Source organism: Onthophagus taurus, chromosome 6 (genome assembly GCF_036711975.1).
Source record: "Onthophagus taurus isolate NC chromosome 6, IU_Otau_3.0, whole genome shotgun sequence".
Lineage (NCBI taxonomy): Eukaryota > Metazoa > Arthropoda > Insecta > Coleoptera > Scarabaeidae > Onthophagus > Onthophagus taurus.
Genome location: NC_091971.1, coordinates 19,295,976 through 19,311,495, shown reverse-complemented (window position 1 = coordinate 19,311,495; position 15,520 = coordinate 19,295,976). Strand labels below are relative to the sequence as shown.

Below are 15,520 nucleotides of genomic sequence, written 5' to 3'. Positions count from 1 at the left end.
GAAATCGGGATCAAAAGGCAAAGATATATTTCATTTTTATATACTTACATCGTTCCGGAACACTTTAATCAATATTCGAACTTGATCCGAATCGTTTCCACGCGTTCTCGAACTCGGTTTTGCATCGGCAAATTCCAGCAAATCCTCACAACTCACATGGTGACTTTGAATCTTTTCCGGCAAATCGTTATTCGATTTAGGACTAATTGGCGCATCGACGCAATCTTGCCCATCTGATGCGATATCATCCAAAGCAGAAATATTCGATTCGATTTGTGCGTCAAAATCAAAATTACCATCTCCTCTACCGTTATTAGGCGAAGGAGATTGAAACGGATCGGAAACTGTTGCAGGAGGAGTCGGAACTGTAAATTTATTTAAAGTTCCTTGTAAACTTAAAGGCGGGATTATTAAAGGGTGTTTTCGCGTGTGGCGAGGTTTCGCTGTTAACAGAGGTTTCTTTCGGTCTCTAGGTGGTAAAGGAATCGGATTTTCATCCTGTTTTTGTAATTCAATCGGGCGAGGACTATCGGGTGTATCTGAGTTTGTTTCGATAGGAATCGATTGAATTTCTTGTTGTTGAGGTCTTGAAAGTTCTAAATTGGAATCTTAAATATAAATAGTTAAATTAACCTATTACAACTCATTTTTTTTTATTACCAGATTTATTTCCATCTAAACTTTCAGTTGCTGACCTTCGATCTGTAGCTGATTTAGCGTGGGGTAACGTATTCATTTTAGTTCTTGGTTTAACTACGGGAAAACCGGATCGTAACATTCTCAAAGGATTACCAACAGGCATAAACTACAAAAAAATAGGAAAAAGTATGATTTTTTGTTTGTTTTTGTAACTTGAGTATCTTACGGGGGCTAAATCTGTTGGAGATCGATTCTCGACTAAACTTTGATAAGCTAATTCCGCTTCTTGAGTTACCTTGGACTAAATCAAAAAGAAAAAAAAAATGCGAAAAAAATAAATAAATTAAAAAAATTAAGAGAAATTAAATCAATAAATAATATTGGAATTAAGAATTAATTTAGATTGTAATAAAAAACGATATCACTTTGTTAATTTTTTTTTAATATTAAACGGTGTTCTCCAAAATGTTTCCAAGGAATGATATAAACCAGAATACGACAACCCTTTAAAATGAGTTTAGTTACAAAGTACAAATGCGGTATACGTTCGACGTCAATTGATTCCATTCGCGCACAAGTTTTATCTTGTAGATGAATTATAAAATATCACATAACAAGAGACCGATTTTAGACCCACCTTTCCCAAAAATTTATGACTCAAAATCTAAAAGTTATCTATAATAATAACTTTAAGACAGTGATCACAAAATCTTAACACACAGAGTGATTAACTCTGCATATAGGGTGATAGAAATGTCTGAAAACTATTAAATTTAAGTTAATCTGTTTCAGTACATTTCTTCCACCCCGTCTGAGGAAGATTTAAAGGCTAATGATATAAACGGGCGGAGATGATCACACGCAGGATATGAATATAGCAGCAAATCCCCTTTATTACACTAACGGGGTCCTAAAGATCTAATAAACTACCTTAACATGCGAGTATTTATGATTGTTGTTGGTTCAAGTATCTTAAATTTATCTTAAACTGTATAATGTCAAGGTTATGTTTTGTTGTATTATTGCTTAATTGTTAATAATTGGAGTTTTTTTATCATCAAGATCTTATGTTTTCATCTTAAAGACTAAAATCACTTGATAACTAGAAGTCATCACTTTTTATCATGGGGGTAATGTATTATTGCTGTATATATCATTTTTGTTTAATCAGCTGTCAAAGTTGGTATAGCATAGTAAAAGACAACGATCTGGCAACGTTTCTTTCTGGATAAGCGAGAACGTGCTTTAATCTGTCTCATTTATAAACACCTATTTTAGTAAACAAATTTCAGTTCTTCGATTTTTTTTTGTTTACTGGAGGACGGAAGGGATGGGGGGCTACTGTATATCTGAAATATACTTCCTGTATATTTGCGACAAACAAACTAGTATAAAAGACACGATGACTCATCCAGAGAAAAAATACAACACAAGAAAATAGCAATACGTCCTAAGGAATAGTACGACATTCAAAATAAATCTGAGTAAAGACTCAAAGAAAACATGGTCGTTGAATTTGTAGTTGCTCTCCACAGACTCATCTAAGAGCTGACAGAAATCTAGACTAGAAAGTAAATGTGAGAAAAAACTAGATCGAGGAAAAAATTATGAAGAATGTGGCTAAATCTGAAAAACGAGACACGATAAAATATATATGTCAAATCCGTATCAGGCGTTTGAAAACAAAATCGACGACAAATGAAGGAATCACGAAGACGAAGAAATGCCAGAAGCAAATAGAATACCAAAAGTAGCAAAAAAAAGAAGGGTGAGATTTAAAGGTAAGATGAGCCAGAACGAGCTCAAAATATTTGCAAAAGAAAGAAGTCAAGGAATTCAGAAACCTTAAAGTCAAATTAGACTTAGAAGACATAGAACACCACAACTGCCAACTCAGAAGTGAAAAAGAGGAAATTAAAAGATAGCAAATAGCGGCAAAAAGAACAATAAAAACGCCCGAAGGAGAGAGTATGTTTGACGTGGAAAAGGTAATTGTCATGAGAGTATGAGTCGAAACCAAAAGAAAAATTCCGTTTCCGTGAATTTGGACACATAAGCTGCAGATGCTCGAAAAAGACGAGGTGCTACAAATATGAACATGAAGTTGAAAAGTACTAAGAAACTTATACACAGTCCTAGTGAACATGGAGGAGTACTCACCTTCATAAGCTGGCGGTAATAGGATCTCCGGCATATCTGCATTAGATGACTACATCCTTCCTATAAGATAGAAACTTCCGAGTAATGATAAAAGAAGAGCTATCCACCAAAAGAGTAGCAGCAGAGGGATTATCACAAGGCATTCCACTGTCTCTCATCCTGTATAGCAAAATAGTGCATAATATTTCCAAAAAAATGTAGGAGTAAGGATTCTACAGCCAAGTTAACCAAGATTAGTAACACAATAATAAACGCCAACCTTAAAACTTTCTAAAGAATCGCCCCCTGAAGTTTGGGAACGTCATTCAGATACACCCTGTATATGAACAGGTAAATTATTGAAAAATTTGTAATAAAGATAAGGCTTTTGGAATAAATAATTGTTTTTTAGTAGGTAAAAAAGATGATCTAAAAGTGGAACCTTTAGCTAAAAAATAAAAGCTTGGGGTTCTAAAATTAGAAACCCAACCCAACCCATAGCAATATCCATAACTTAGTTTGGATAGGAAACATATTATTAACCGGGCAATATGGAATCACATTTATTCCGGATATTTTCAGGATAACACATCAGGAGAATTGAAATTGATGCCCAAAACTAACTGATGAATAGAAAAATACACGTATTTAATGCCACACCGGTAATTAGTCATACTGTAGTAACCGCCGAATTAACTCGTGAGAACTGCAGTTTTGATTTTCTATACAGAGCGTCCCGCAACGATTCTACAATACTGCATCAGCGTATTCTCTGATCGAAAATAAACAAAAAAAGCCTACAAACATAGGTCCAAAAATGGACCATTTTCAAGATATTCATAGATTTAGTTTCATAAGTTGATATTGTCAACATCATGAATTTTAATTTGTTTTTATAATAATTAAGTGGTTACTATGATAACGAAGAAGAATTTCTGCACAAGACAACATTAAGAAAACAACCGTTCACCGCATTTTAAGGAAGCAGTAGTTGCTTTATCCTTATCATTACAACACCGTTCAAGCTCTAACAGAAAATGATGGCGAAAAAAGACAAATTTTTTGTAGGTAGGCCATACAAGAAGAGGTAGTAAACGTCGACTTTCCCATAAACATTGTATTTAGGGATGAAGCAACATTTACTCAAAGCGGAATTTTTAATATTCATAATGCGCACGTTTGGAGTGATGAAAATTCCCATGCAATACTAGAAATTCATCATCAGTGGCGATTCAGTGTTAATGTATGGGCTGGGGTTATAGGCGATCAGTTATTAGGTCCATTTTTTCATCCAAAGAGATTGACAGAAGATGCTTATAAAATGAGCTTACAGAGAAGATTGCACGATGGAACACCAGCACATTATGCACGCGCTACGCGACTGTATAAATACAACCGAATGTATTTCTCGAACTAAGCGCGAACTAAACTCGAACAAAGCTGCCATCAGTGAATCGCCGCTGATTTGTAATTTTTTTTTTGAGCAAATACACATTTCTTCCATATCATCATTAACATCAAGATTGTAACTTATTTGTTCTTATGCCGACTATAGAAAGTGATCCCGACTTGCTATTTAGCTCAGAAGATGAAACTTTCACAGTAACAAAAATTCTAAGATAGGCTGGTAAAATTAGGAATGTAGAGATGACTACACTCCTGCTTTATCTCGACAATGGTTTCGGGTACAAGATGGTTCTCCATCTCCAAAATTCGTCTTCAATGAAGCTCCTGGTTAAAAAATATTTATGTTGATGATCGTCAGGCTTGTCAGATCACCGACATTATACTCAATTAGTAGTTTCTAATTCTCTTTGTAATCCAATTGTTAGTTTCTACAAGTATAAGGATACCATATCTGCTTTAAAAATAATGAACCAAAGAGACAATGAGAACAGTTGTGCGCCCAGTGACTATTATACATCTCTGCTATATAATATATTCTTAGATAATTTCTTATCGACGATAGTAAAAACTAAAGCATAATTGCCTCAGTTAGCAAGTGATAGAATAGTGGACAAACTGAAGAGAAATTCCCCAGATGAATATGTCAAAACTGAAACGAATATCCTAAAGCGTATAGAAATAAAGAGGAAAAATGTATACCTTGGGGTCAAAGGAATGGGAAACAATTTTCAAACTAAAATAAGGATAATAAAATCCTTATTACCACGATTACCGTTTTCTAAGAAGCCACAATAATGTGAAGAAATTGAAATGGTTCAAAACCAGAATTTTGCGTTCAGCAACGAATGCCCCTTACTATCAGGAATGCAACTATGCTGAAAGCAATGGACAAGAAAGAGTTTGTGGAACTCTCCCCACTACTTTAGGAGCGGAAATAGGCGTGGCTTAAATTAATAAAAAGAATTATGGATATTTAATTGTTATTTCAAAGTTTCCATCATTTCATCAGTATCGCCCCTACAGAATCAATCAAAGTATTTCTTAACACTACCTACTCTTCTCCTAACCACTCTATAGTATTTGGTCCACAGTCTCTTGCATTTAGGCCGAATAGACGGAAGGAAGTCGCAAAAGAGCTGCACAAGATAATCGAAGACATTTGGGAAAGTGAGATCATTCCTGATACATGGGAAACAGACACCATCATCCCAATATACAAAAAAGGAGACAAACTCGAATGTAATAATTATAGGAGAATTACGTTGCTGAATATTGCTTATAAGGTGTTCTCAAATATCCTACTGTCAAAACTAACACCCTACACGGAAGAAATCATTGGAGTATCGTTCGTCCAATGATTTGACCAGGCCAATGATGACTAGATTTTTGTTACCAGGCAGATATTTGAAAAATGTTACGAGCACACCACTGACCTCTACGCCATGTTTGTGGATTTCCGCAGGGCCTTTGACAGCATACTCAAGGAAAAGTTATGTCTTTTCATGGAGCGAAGTGGCATACCAAAAAAACTTGTCAAATTGACAAGAGCTACGCTACAGAATGCTAAGGCAAGAGTTTCTGTGGATAGACGCTGTAGCAGAGAGTTCGTAGTGAGTAGAAGGGTAAGACAAGGTGACGCCCCCTCAACCCCATTATTCAACCTGGCACTTCAAGCGGCACTAACAAACATAGTGGATAGTGGAACAATTATCTACAAGTCCAAGATGATCCTTGCTTATGCGGATGACATCGTCATTATTGCCAGGAACGAAAACCAACTCAGGAAAACTTACAACGAGCTACAAAAGGACGCCAAAAGGTGGGAATAGAGGTAAACGTAAAAAAACAAAATACTTAAACCTGTCACCAACGGAACGTGGGTGAAATAGACATGACATCGAGGATGCAACCTTCGAAAATGTCGAAAATTTCGTGTATCTGGGAGCCGAAATAAACAACACAAACCGGATTGGCCCCGATATACACAGGAGAATACTTGCTGCCTATAGAATCTACTACGCTAACAAAAAGTTGATCAGGTCTAGATCAGGTCTAGATCATCCCCAGAACAACCAAAATCAAGATATACAAAACTCTGATTAAGCCGGATGCCACATATGGATCAGAAACGTGGAGTCTGACAGCTAGCGATACAAAGAAATTTCTTGTTTTTGAAAGAAAAATAATCAGACGAATATTCGGACCATATACAGAGTGAGTTATTAATATCCCGACGGACTATAGTTGCTAAACCGTTTGAGAAAGAAAAAAATGTTTTCTACAAAAGTTGTTTAACTCACCACTTTCTATTACGTAAAAGGAAGTGTCTAGGTACACGCTAACGTGTACGTAAATCAAAAAATTACGTACACGCTAAACGTCATCACAGCGATGACGTCATGTTTAGCGTGCACATACGGAATATTTTTCGGTGCACGTTAGAACTTCATAATTTTGAGGTTGGTATTGTCGAATTTTCTCGGGAAAGCACAAGGTAATGTCACTTCAGTTAATAAAGTGATGTGTCCGTTTCGAACAACGATACATATTTAGTTGAAAAAATTATTAAAAATGAAGTGTGGCCAACTATTTCATTCTTTTAATGACTTCATTAAAAGTTTGAGACAATATGAAGTAGATAAAAACAAAAATATGTTATTAAAGGCAGCAGAACGATTGAGGCAGCACAAAAAATATTAAAGCGTAAATTAAACCAAAACCTTAAATATTATGAGGTTCAATACGGTTGCGTTCATGGTGGTATGGTAAGGAGTCGTGGAAGAGGTTTACGTAAAACAAGGTATGTATAAAACTTGGTTATAAACCATTTTTTTTGCAGAATGTAACATATACATCTTACATGATTCTGAAAATCATTTTAAAGCCCTCTACTTTTCAACTGAGTCCATGAGAAGAGCAATGAAATCATGGCCAGAATTTGTGTCAATAGATAGTACTTACAAGTTATTAAATATAGGATTTACAGTATTTATAATGATTGTAGAGGATTCAAATGGTCAAAGTGAAATAGTAGCAGTTGTTATAACAGCGCACGAGGACAAAGAAACATTTTCTTGGTTGTTGAACACCTTTAAAGAAGAGAATTCTGATTGTGAAAATCAAATAAAATGCTTCATGGGTGATAAGGATCTACTACAAAGAAATGTGATAAAAGAAATATTTCCTCAAGCCCAAGTATATATTTGTTTGTTCCGTACTTTAAAGACAATGAAGAGAGAAGTATCTAAAGAAAAAATGCATATCACAAATCAGGAAAGAATTGACGCTCTCAAACTATTGGAGAGTCTTGCTTACAGCCACAGTGAAGAAGAATTCGAGAAAATGTATCAATTACTGCAGGAGGTCGCTTCACAATCATTAATTAACTACTACAACAAAAACTGGCATAATATAAGACATGAATGGACTGTTTATAGTGTGTGCCACGGTAATTTGTTAAATAGAACAAACAACAGGTTGGAATCAATGAATGCCAAAATAAAGCAAGTAGTAAAGAAAAACAGCAGCTTCTTGCAATTTGTGAAAGATTTTTTTATTGTTTTGTATTCTCACGAACGTGAAAGAAACAACCGAACAGCTCGTTTAATATTAACAAGGCCTATTACGGTGTTTAGTAAAGATAGTTGCGAATTTAAGTATGAAGAATATTTAACACCTTATGCCAGCCAGATATGTCCAGTTTGAAATTGTAGCCTCAAAAGAAGTAAAAGTGACTTTGAAAGCTTGCAAGATACATATATATGGAGTGGAATTAAATGGAAATAATTATGACGTTTCAACAATTCGATGTACTTGCATCAACTTTACATCAATGTTCCTACCCTGTAAACACATTTTTGCTGTTAGAAAATTGGAAAAAATGGAGTTATTTGATAAAACTTTATGCGAAAGATGGTCCAAAGAGTTTTATTTAAAACATCAAAGAGTTACAAAAGGGAGAGTCAATAATATTTGTACGGAACCGGTTTCTGTAACACTTGGTAGTGTTCCAAAGATACAGACTGTAAATCAGAAGAGAAAAGAAGCTCTTTTTGTGACAAATTCTCTAGTAAACTTAGCTAGCTTATCTTGTGGCAGTTCTTTCAACTATAAAATGAAAATACTGGGTGAAATAGACACGGCTTGGAGGGAAGGCAAAGAAGTAGCTATTAAATTAATTGATGGCGACAATTTTATTGATGAAAATACAATTCATTGCAGTAAAAATGTTGAACAATGCAACTTGACTGAGGTATCTAACGTCAATAATGAATTAATTATGCTAAAAGATGTAACAACCTCAAACACACTTGGTTTGTGTGCTTTAACTGCTACAACATACCATCATAATTAACAATTTTAATATGTTTTAGATGTACATGAAGGAGCAAATAGCAATGGAGATGAACTTGCTGATAAAAATGAACAAAAGATAGATTGTAGTAATATTTCAAGTATATGCATTTATAATCATAACTTAATCTAATGTTTTTTAGTGATAAGTAATATAGCATTACCAGCAAAAATTAAAGTACGGGGAAGACCTAAAGGTGGCGATCAAACAGTTATGGGTTTAAAGCGGAAAAGAAACAAAAAAAAATAATAAACGAAAAAGTAATAAATTATTCTAAAAAAACTGGAATAAAATGTGTATTATTTACATTATTTATAATTTATTACGACAAAATTATACCTATTTATTGTTGCTGATGCAGAAATATGACAGAAATTTTATTATTACATATAGGAAAAGCGGTGAACAACTCAAAAGTATTTATTTTATGAGTTATGCGTAAAAACTGTAAATTAACAAAGAATGAATTTTTATAATTTTTTTGATAGTGCGACTATTCTCGCCGGGGTGCGATGTAATATACTCTTTTGTTGAAAGTAAATGATTAAATTATCACCTTAAGTTAGTAAGAAGAAATCGACAATACATATATAAGGTTAAAACTTCCAAGTTATTAACGTGTACCGAATAATATTCAGTATACGCACGCTAAACGTGACGTCATAGCTGTGATGACGTTTCGCGTGTATATAATTTTTTAATTTGCGTACACGTTAGCGTGTACCTAGACACAGCGTACGTAAAATTATTTTCACTTGTACAGGGTGTTCCATTTAGGCGTAACGGAGAGTATGTAGATTTTTTAAATGGAACAGCCTGTATATTTTATCTATTATAAATAGAATTAAATTTGTTGATACAGCCGTATATGTTACTAATTCATAGCATTCATACTTCTTGAGATATTCAATTGTTTTTCCAAAATGTTGTAAAAACGATATTTTTTCCAATTTTGCCTTGAAACTATGGCAGATAATAGTCAAAGCTAGTAGGTAAATGATAGTATCCAAAGATATTAGATACGCTATACAGCGTGTTTATAAAGCTTAGTTACTTTTGATGTTTTTCAAATGGCTTTTTCATAAGTTTTTTAAATGGAACACTCTGTATATTGTGTGCTGGTTGAATTGCCCATCAAGTTACCGTTAGTTAATGATAAGTATGTCATATATCTAACTTTAGTAGTTTTCCTGATATTTAGAATTTAAAGAATAATGTGTAACAAAATATGCGTTATTGTACTTAATATTATATTCTGTCTATGTTTATCAGTTTTTTTTGTTCTTCCTTGTATTATTTGATTAATATTTTATAATGTAAAATAAGTTTGCTGCCATATTCCAGAATTTAATGCTTGGTACTCTATGAGATTTAAAAAGATGTAAGTAATAAAATATGCAATTGTTCTGCTACTTAATTTACGATTTTAGAGAAAATATGCTTGTAGAAGAGAAAATGGGCGGCATCAACAACTTCTAATCTTCTTTATTAATTAAATTAACACCTGCTTATTGAGCAACGTTTAGTAATTGTTTATAGTTTGTTGCTGCTTTTCCTTCAAATAATTTAGTAATTAAAAAAGGGATTTATTGTTCTGCCATTTAATTGTATTTTTATCACGTTTTGGTTATTTAATTATTAAACTTTTTTTTTAAATTGTATTTTAATATTACTGATTTACAAATGACAGACAAACAAACAAAAAAAAACAAAAAAAAGGACAGAATACATTACATTCTATCACTTTTTTAAGTACAATAACGACATTTTATTACATATTTTTCTTTAAATTCTAAATATCAGGAAAACTATTAAAGTTAGACATATGACATACTTATCATTAATTAAAGGGAACTTGATGAGCAATTCAACTAGCACACAATATACCTCGAAACCGCTACAAGGATGTACTGGAGGGGGATCTTCAAAGTATGGAAGTGTGAAATTTGAATGGCAGAACTGCAGACTGAGATGGATGGCACGAAGTCGTGAAGCAGGTTAAGGTTCATCCCGAGCTGTAACGCCGAAGAAAGTAAAATAAGTGTTTTAAATATGAATTGTAATTTAATTAAATGTAACCCTTACGCCCATAAGGTAACAGAGGGATTTGTTTAACAATAATAATTTTAAAAGAATACCATTTACTATCGAAATGCGTAGCCCAATTAATATGTATGCTTAGGGTCAGAAAGTGTAAGTTAGCACATTATTTAAACTAGTACCACATATAACAGACTAGACATATATGGGTTAACATAGTTTTCAAGGTTTCTTATATTAGTAGTGATGAGAATGAGAATAATCTTTACCAGTCTTGATGTTTTCTATAATTATAATTAGATGAAATTATTACACCATCCATAAACATAGGTGTTAGGGTAGTATACAGTTGTTCTTTTAATACCTTATTTAATAGCATCGACAACTGATTAAAAAAATAATCTATACAGACATCAAATTATATGAACATTATTAGTATAATCGAAAATTATTATAATAGTGTTATATTCCGAATGATTAGAAAGCATTTTTCTAAATAATCTGGTTTATACAAACTTTTTTGATTTTATGGTCATCAAAAAAAAAATTTCACCCTAAAAAATATTGAATACTTTTAAAATAATAATCTTTATAATTTAGCTTCTAAAGTAGGCAACGATCCCCTAACGTAAATATTTTTAAATGAATATAATTAAGCTTAATTTCTTAATAAAAAGATAAAATAAACGTGATTGAATTGTTTAAAGATTTTTAAAGACTAGAATCACTTGATGAACACAAGTCATCTTTGTGGGGATGAACTCTAGATACGGAAGTCGGCGATAATCCGCTTAAAATACTATTACTTGGCGGTGGCGATTTCCCCAATATCTTCGCAGAACAACAATCCGGTTTTAAAAACCTCGAAACTCTCGCCCTATTACTAACCGTTACCATTTCCGATCGAATACTCGAATTGCTCGTGGACAACCGATTTAACCGTCTCTTCCGTCTCCAATCATGATCGACTGACCCCAAACTAGCACAATCCGCTGAATCGGAAGAGCTAGAATCGCAATAAGCTCTCGGATTATACGATTGACGACGACGATTTCGATCGCGAATACTTCGTCCTGAGGATTTTTTCGGAACCGTTTCTTGAGAATCGGAAAAACTCAACGCTCTAGGCCTATTAATACTATCTACCGGTTCGTTAACGTAAGTATGATTATCGTAAACGAAAACGTTATCATACGCTTCTACAGGGGTATAAGATTTCTCGTAATCATGAAAAGTTGTTTGTCGATCATCGCAAATTTCTCCGTTCCTAACGTTGAATGGAGACGGGGGTGGAGGACGCACATCGTGAAGAAACGAATCGAAACGATCGGAATTATAGGTTTTTCGAACCATATTTTCAGATTTGGTTATATTACGATCGCGGTAATAATAATGATGAGGACCGTTTAATAATGACATATCTTGAAATTTTTTTTCGAACGAACGTTGTCTATGCGCGTATTCATCGCGTAACTTAAAATTTTGTGGGGGTTGTTTAGGAGATGGGAACGGCTTGGTTAGAAGTTCGCGGGATCTCGCAAAGCAAAATTCGGCAGATGCTTTGTCCCAAAGGGGTAAGCGTATCGAGTATTCGTCCAAGGATGTTAGAGAACACCGTAGTCTATGCTGTGTTATTTCGTGGTTAATGATTAATTTAAAAAAATATATATATAAGTATAAACAAATAAAAATTGAACAAAAAAATAATAAAAGGAAAAAAAATAAAATCAATATGTTAGTAGTGACTAGATTAAGTAAGTAATAAAACGCACAAATTTTAATCCAAAAATGTGAATTAAAATTTTGTGATTAAATAAACAACATACTAACCTGTAAATCCGGTGTAGATTGAGCTTCCTCTGAAAAATTTCTCCTCTCAACTGGTTTCTCATGATCCGTAACCGACGGAAATCGAAAACTAAATTTTCTTTTATTTGGTGATACAGGAGTAGTAGGCATAGGGGCACTCATTGACCTTGAACTGTATTCATGAGCCAAAGCTATTGCTGTTTCTAAAGTTTTTTGGTCATGAGCACTAATTGGTTTAACAGTGGCTTGTTTTCTGGGTTGTTTCGACGACGACGATGACGCCAAAATCTCCCTTAATTCGTTATTTTTATTCGACGATTCATGTTCGGCAGGACTCGGCGGTGGTGGATGATTTAACGTTCCAAAAACTCTTTGCATTTCATCAAGTAATGAAGGACCTAAATCTAATGGAGGACTATTTGCGGCTTCGTCATCACTTATTTCATGATACTCATGATGATCGATTGTTGATGAAGGAGCAGGGGGTAACGCAATGTGGTCGTCTAATAACGGGGCTGCTTCTAAATCTTCGTGGGGACGAAACGGTGGAACAACTTGAGTTGGAATACCGCTATAATCTGATTTAGCACCTCCCAAAAAGCTTAAATCCCCGAAATAAGCCCCATCCAAACCAACATGACCCGTATGTTTTAAATCACCTTGTGGTGCGCTAATCATTTCGCTTTTTAATTTTCTCCTTGCGGAAGTTCGGGTTGAATCAGTACGAAGAAACGAAGAAGTAGGTAAATCACTTCCAAGGTAAGCTACAACGTTGCTTGGATCAAAAAGTCCTGTTTTTCCAGAAAGAGTAACACCCTTCCATAATGGTCTATGTGATCTAAACACCAAAAATAAAAAACAAAATCAAATTAGGTTACACATTAGTAATGCGTAAATACTGGTGGTAACACTGCCCTAATTTGTCAGTTGAGAAAAGTGCATACCGAGTTGAAAGTTTGAGATAAGTAAAAAAGGAGACTTTTATTTAGCATGACGTGTTTCATAAATAAGCATAGAAAGTATTGTAATCTTGTTTTACTTCAATCTGAACATAGACACAATTTTAGATAGACCAGTTTTACTATTTTTTTAAATAAAGTTGGTAAAAACATAGTAAATGTTTTATTTTCGTTTGGTCGAACATAGGTTTTACAATTAAAATCGACCTCAGTGGAGGACTACATACTGGAGTATTAGTGTACGAAACGTTTCCTAATCGTCTACTTAAATCTAGTCGATTCTGCTTAATTCGACTAATAAAGATATGTACGCTTTTTCAGGAAAATGTCATAATCAAACAAAAAAGTGTTCCACAGATAGCGATATTGACGCTATTCATAATGGTATGGGAATAAGAGAAGCAGCTCGAAATTTTCAGATTCCCAAAACTAGCCTGATAGACAGGTTTTAAAGGCAGAATAAAAATGAGACCTTAGATTATCTACCATTCTCGGTCAAGAAGAGGAACAAAGATTATCTTTGTAGTTGAAACATTTATTCATGACAGGATTCCTCTTGAAGAAGAAAGAATTCTTGAAATCGGTTCAACATATTGTAAATACAGACAAAAAACGAACACCGTTTAAAGACGGCAAACCTGGGGAGAAGTGGTTTAAGGCATTTTATAGACGACAAAATATTGTCTTTCGGGAGCCCGATGCTCTGTCAAAATCACGCGCAATAATTACAGAGGAAGCAATACGAAAATGGTCCAGAGAGTTAAATAAACCACTTCTTAAACGAAAGTAATTGCAAAGACATTTTTGAAGCCCCTCGTCGGGTATTGAATGGTGATGTAACCGGGTTTTTCGTGTGTCCAAAATCCGGGAAGGTTTTGGCACCAAAAATGTATATCAAATAAAAAACCGCAATGAAAAGGAGAATATAACTGTACTACTAGCTTTTTCTGCAAATGGTCAAACATTATATCCAATGATAATTTTTCCACATATTCGGCCTCCAGCTGCTCTAGTGAAGTCGATTCCCGACCAATGGTTTATTGGTAAATCTACTAGTGGCTGGATGAAAAGTGATATTTTTTACGAATATGTGGTTAATGGTGTCGATACGTCGTTGAAGGAAAATGATGTGTCACGCCCACCTTATTTATCGTATCACCTAAGCAAATGGTGTGATGAACATAATATAACTATGTATGCTTTGTCTCCAAATACAATCTATATCATACAACCAGCTGATGTTAGTGTATTTAAGCCTTAAAAAGCTGATTGGAAGGCGACTGTTCGTGAATGGCAAACTAAAAATGATAATCTAAACAAAACATTAACAAAATTGAAAAAATATTAGAAATGGCTTTAAGCGATATAGTCTTTCTCCGCTAGATCCGAATGCCGTAGATCGGTTCGATTACCATGGAAGCATTAAATACCACAAAAAAGGTTCCTTCTCATTTTAGAGAGGCATTGAAACCGAAAAATATCGATGCAGGTAAAATTAGTACTGTCTTAGACAGTTTGTGGGAATCACAAATTCCCATAAGAATCAGGTTTATTCATGAAACGAAGCATGTTGCCAAAGATGAAATCATATATGTAGAAAATCAAGTACAAGATCTATAAAGAAGTAAAAGAGGACCCATTCTTGAAGTTGAACACAAAGTACTATTTACTATGATTAATGGGAAAATATGCAATGCCGCAACTAACACAGCATCTACAATGCGGTGCTACTTGAGTGGGCTGACTTCAAAAAGGTTTAATGATACATCACAGAAGAAAGTTGTGAACCCAGAATCACTATCATTGGGAATATCCGTCCTTCATGCAAAAATACGGTTGTGTGAACAAATTTTTCACTTATCATACAAGCTTCCAATTGGAAAGTGGCAAGCAAGATCGGGAGAAGATAAAAAGATTATAGCCGAGACAAAAAAAACTAATTCAAGAGAAATTCAGGCAGGAGATGAGTCTCTTAGTAGATATTCCAACAGCTGGTTTTGGAAATACTAATGACGGAAATTTGGCTAGAAGATTTTTCCAACACCCTAAATTCATAAGGGAAATTATTGATGTTGACGAAACCTTAATATTTACAGATTGAAGATTACATTGGAAGCAATATAAATTTAAATAAAGTTGCTAAATTTGAAATATATGCATACAAAACAGTTCA

General features: G+C 34.1%; 2 protein-coding genes across 7 annotated transcripts in view; one reads left to right on the top strand and one right to left on the bottom strand.

Annotated features, from left to right (window-relative positions):
- The window catches only part of LOC111417197 (activated Cdc42 kinase-like), a 29,740-nt gene that overhangs the window by 4,892 nt on the left and 9,328 nt on the right, over positions 1-15,520 (bottom strand). For 5 of the 6 annotated variants that reach the window (XM_023049413.2, XM_023049415.2, XM_023049412.2 and 2 more), the window contains 4 exons: positions 12,410-13,226; positions 866-940; positions 661-805; positions 49-608 (listed from right to left, as the gene is read on the bottom strand). In XM_023049413.2, the coding sequence (XP_022905181.1) occupies positions 49-608; positions 661-805; positions 866-940; positions 12,410-13,226 (1,597 nt within the window). Of the gene's footprint in view, positions 1-48; positions 609-660; positions 806-865; positions 941-1,060; positions 12,206-12,409; positions 13,227-15,520 lie in introns of those variants that run through there. The other variant, XM_023049414.2, reaches the window with a different exon arrangement.
- On the top strand, positions 7,865-8,788 carry LOC111421772 (uncharacterized). Its single transcript, XM_071196704.1, has 3 exons — positions 7,865-8,498; positions 8,559-8,624; positions 8,682-8,788. The coding sequence occupies exons 1-3, from the start codon at positions 7,865-7,867 to the stop codon at positions 8,786-8,788; spliced, it is 807 nt and encodes a 268-aa protein (XP_071052805.1).

Coding starts and splice junctions, on each gene's coding strand:
- LOC111421772 (XM_071196704.1), top strand. CDS start 7,865: ATGCCAGCCAGATATGTCCAGTTTGAAATTGTAGCCTCAAAAGAAGTA. Junction 8,499..8,558: donor AACAACCTCAAACACACTTG/GTTTGTGTGCTT, acceptor AATATGTTTTAG/ATGTACATGAAGGAGCAAAT. Junction 8,625..8,681: donor AAATGAACAAAAGATAGATT/GTAGTAATATTT, acceptor AATGTTTTTTAG/TGATAAGTAATATAGCATTA.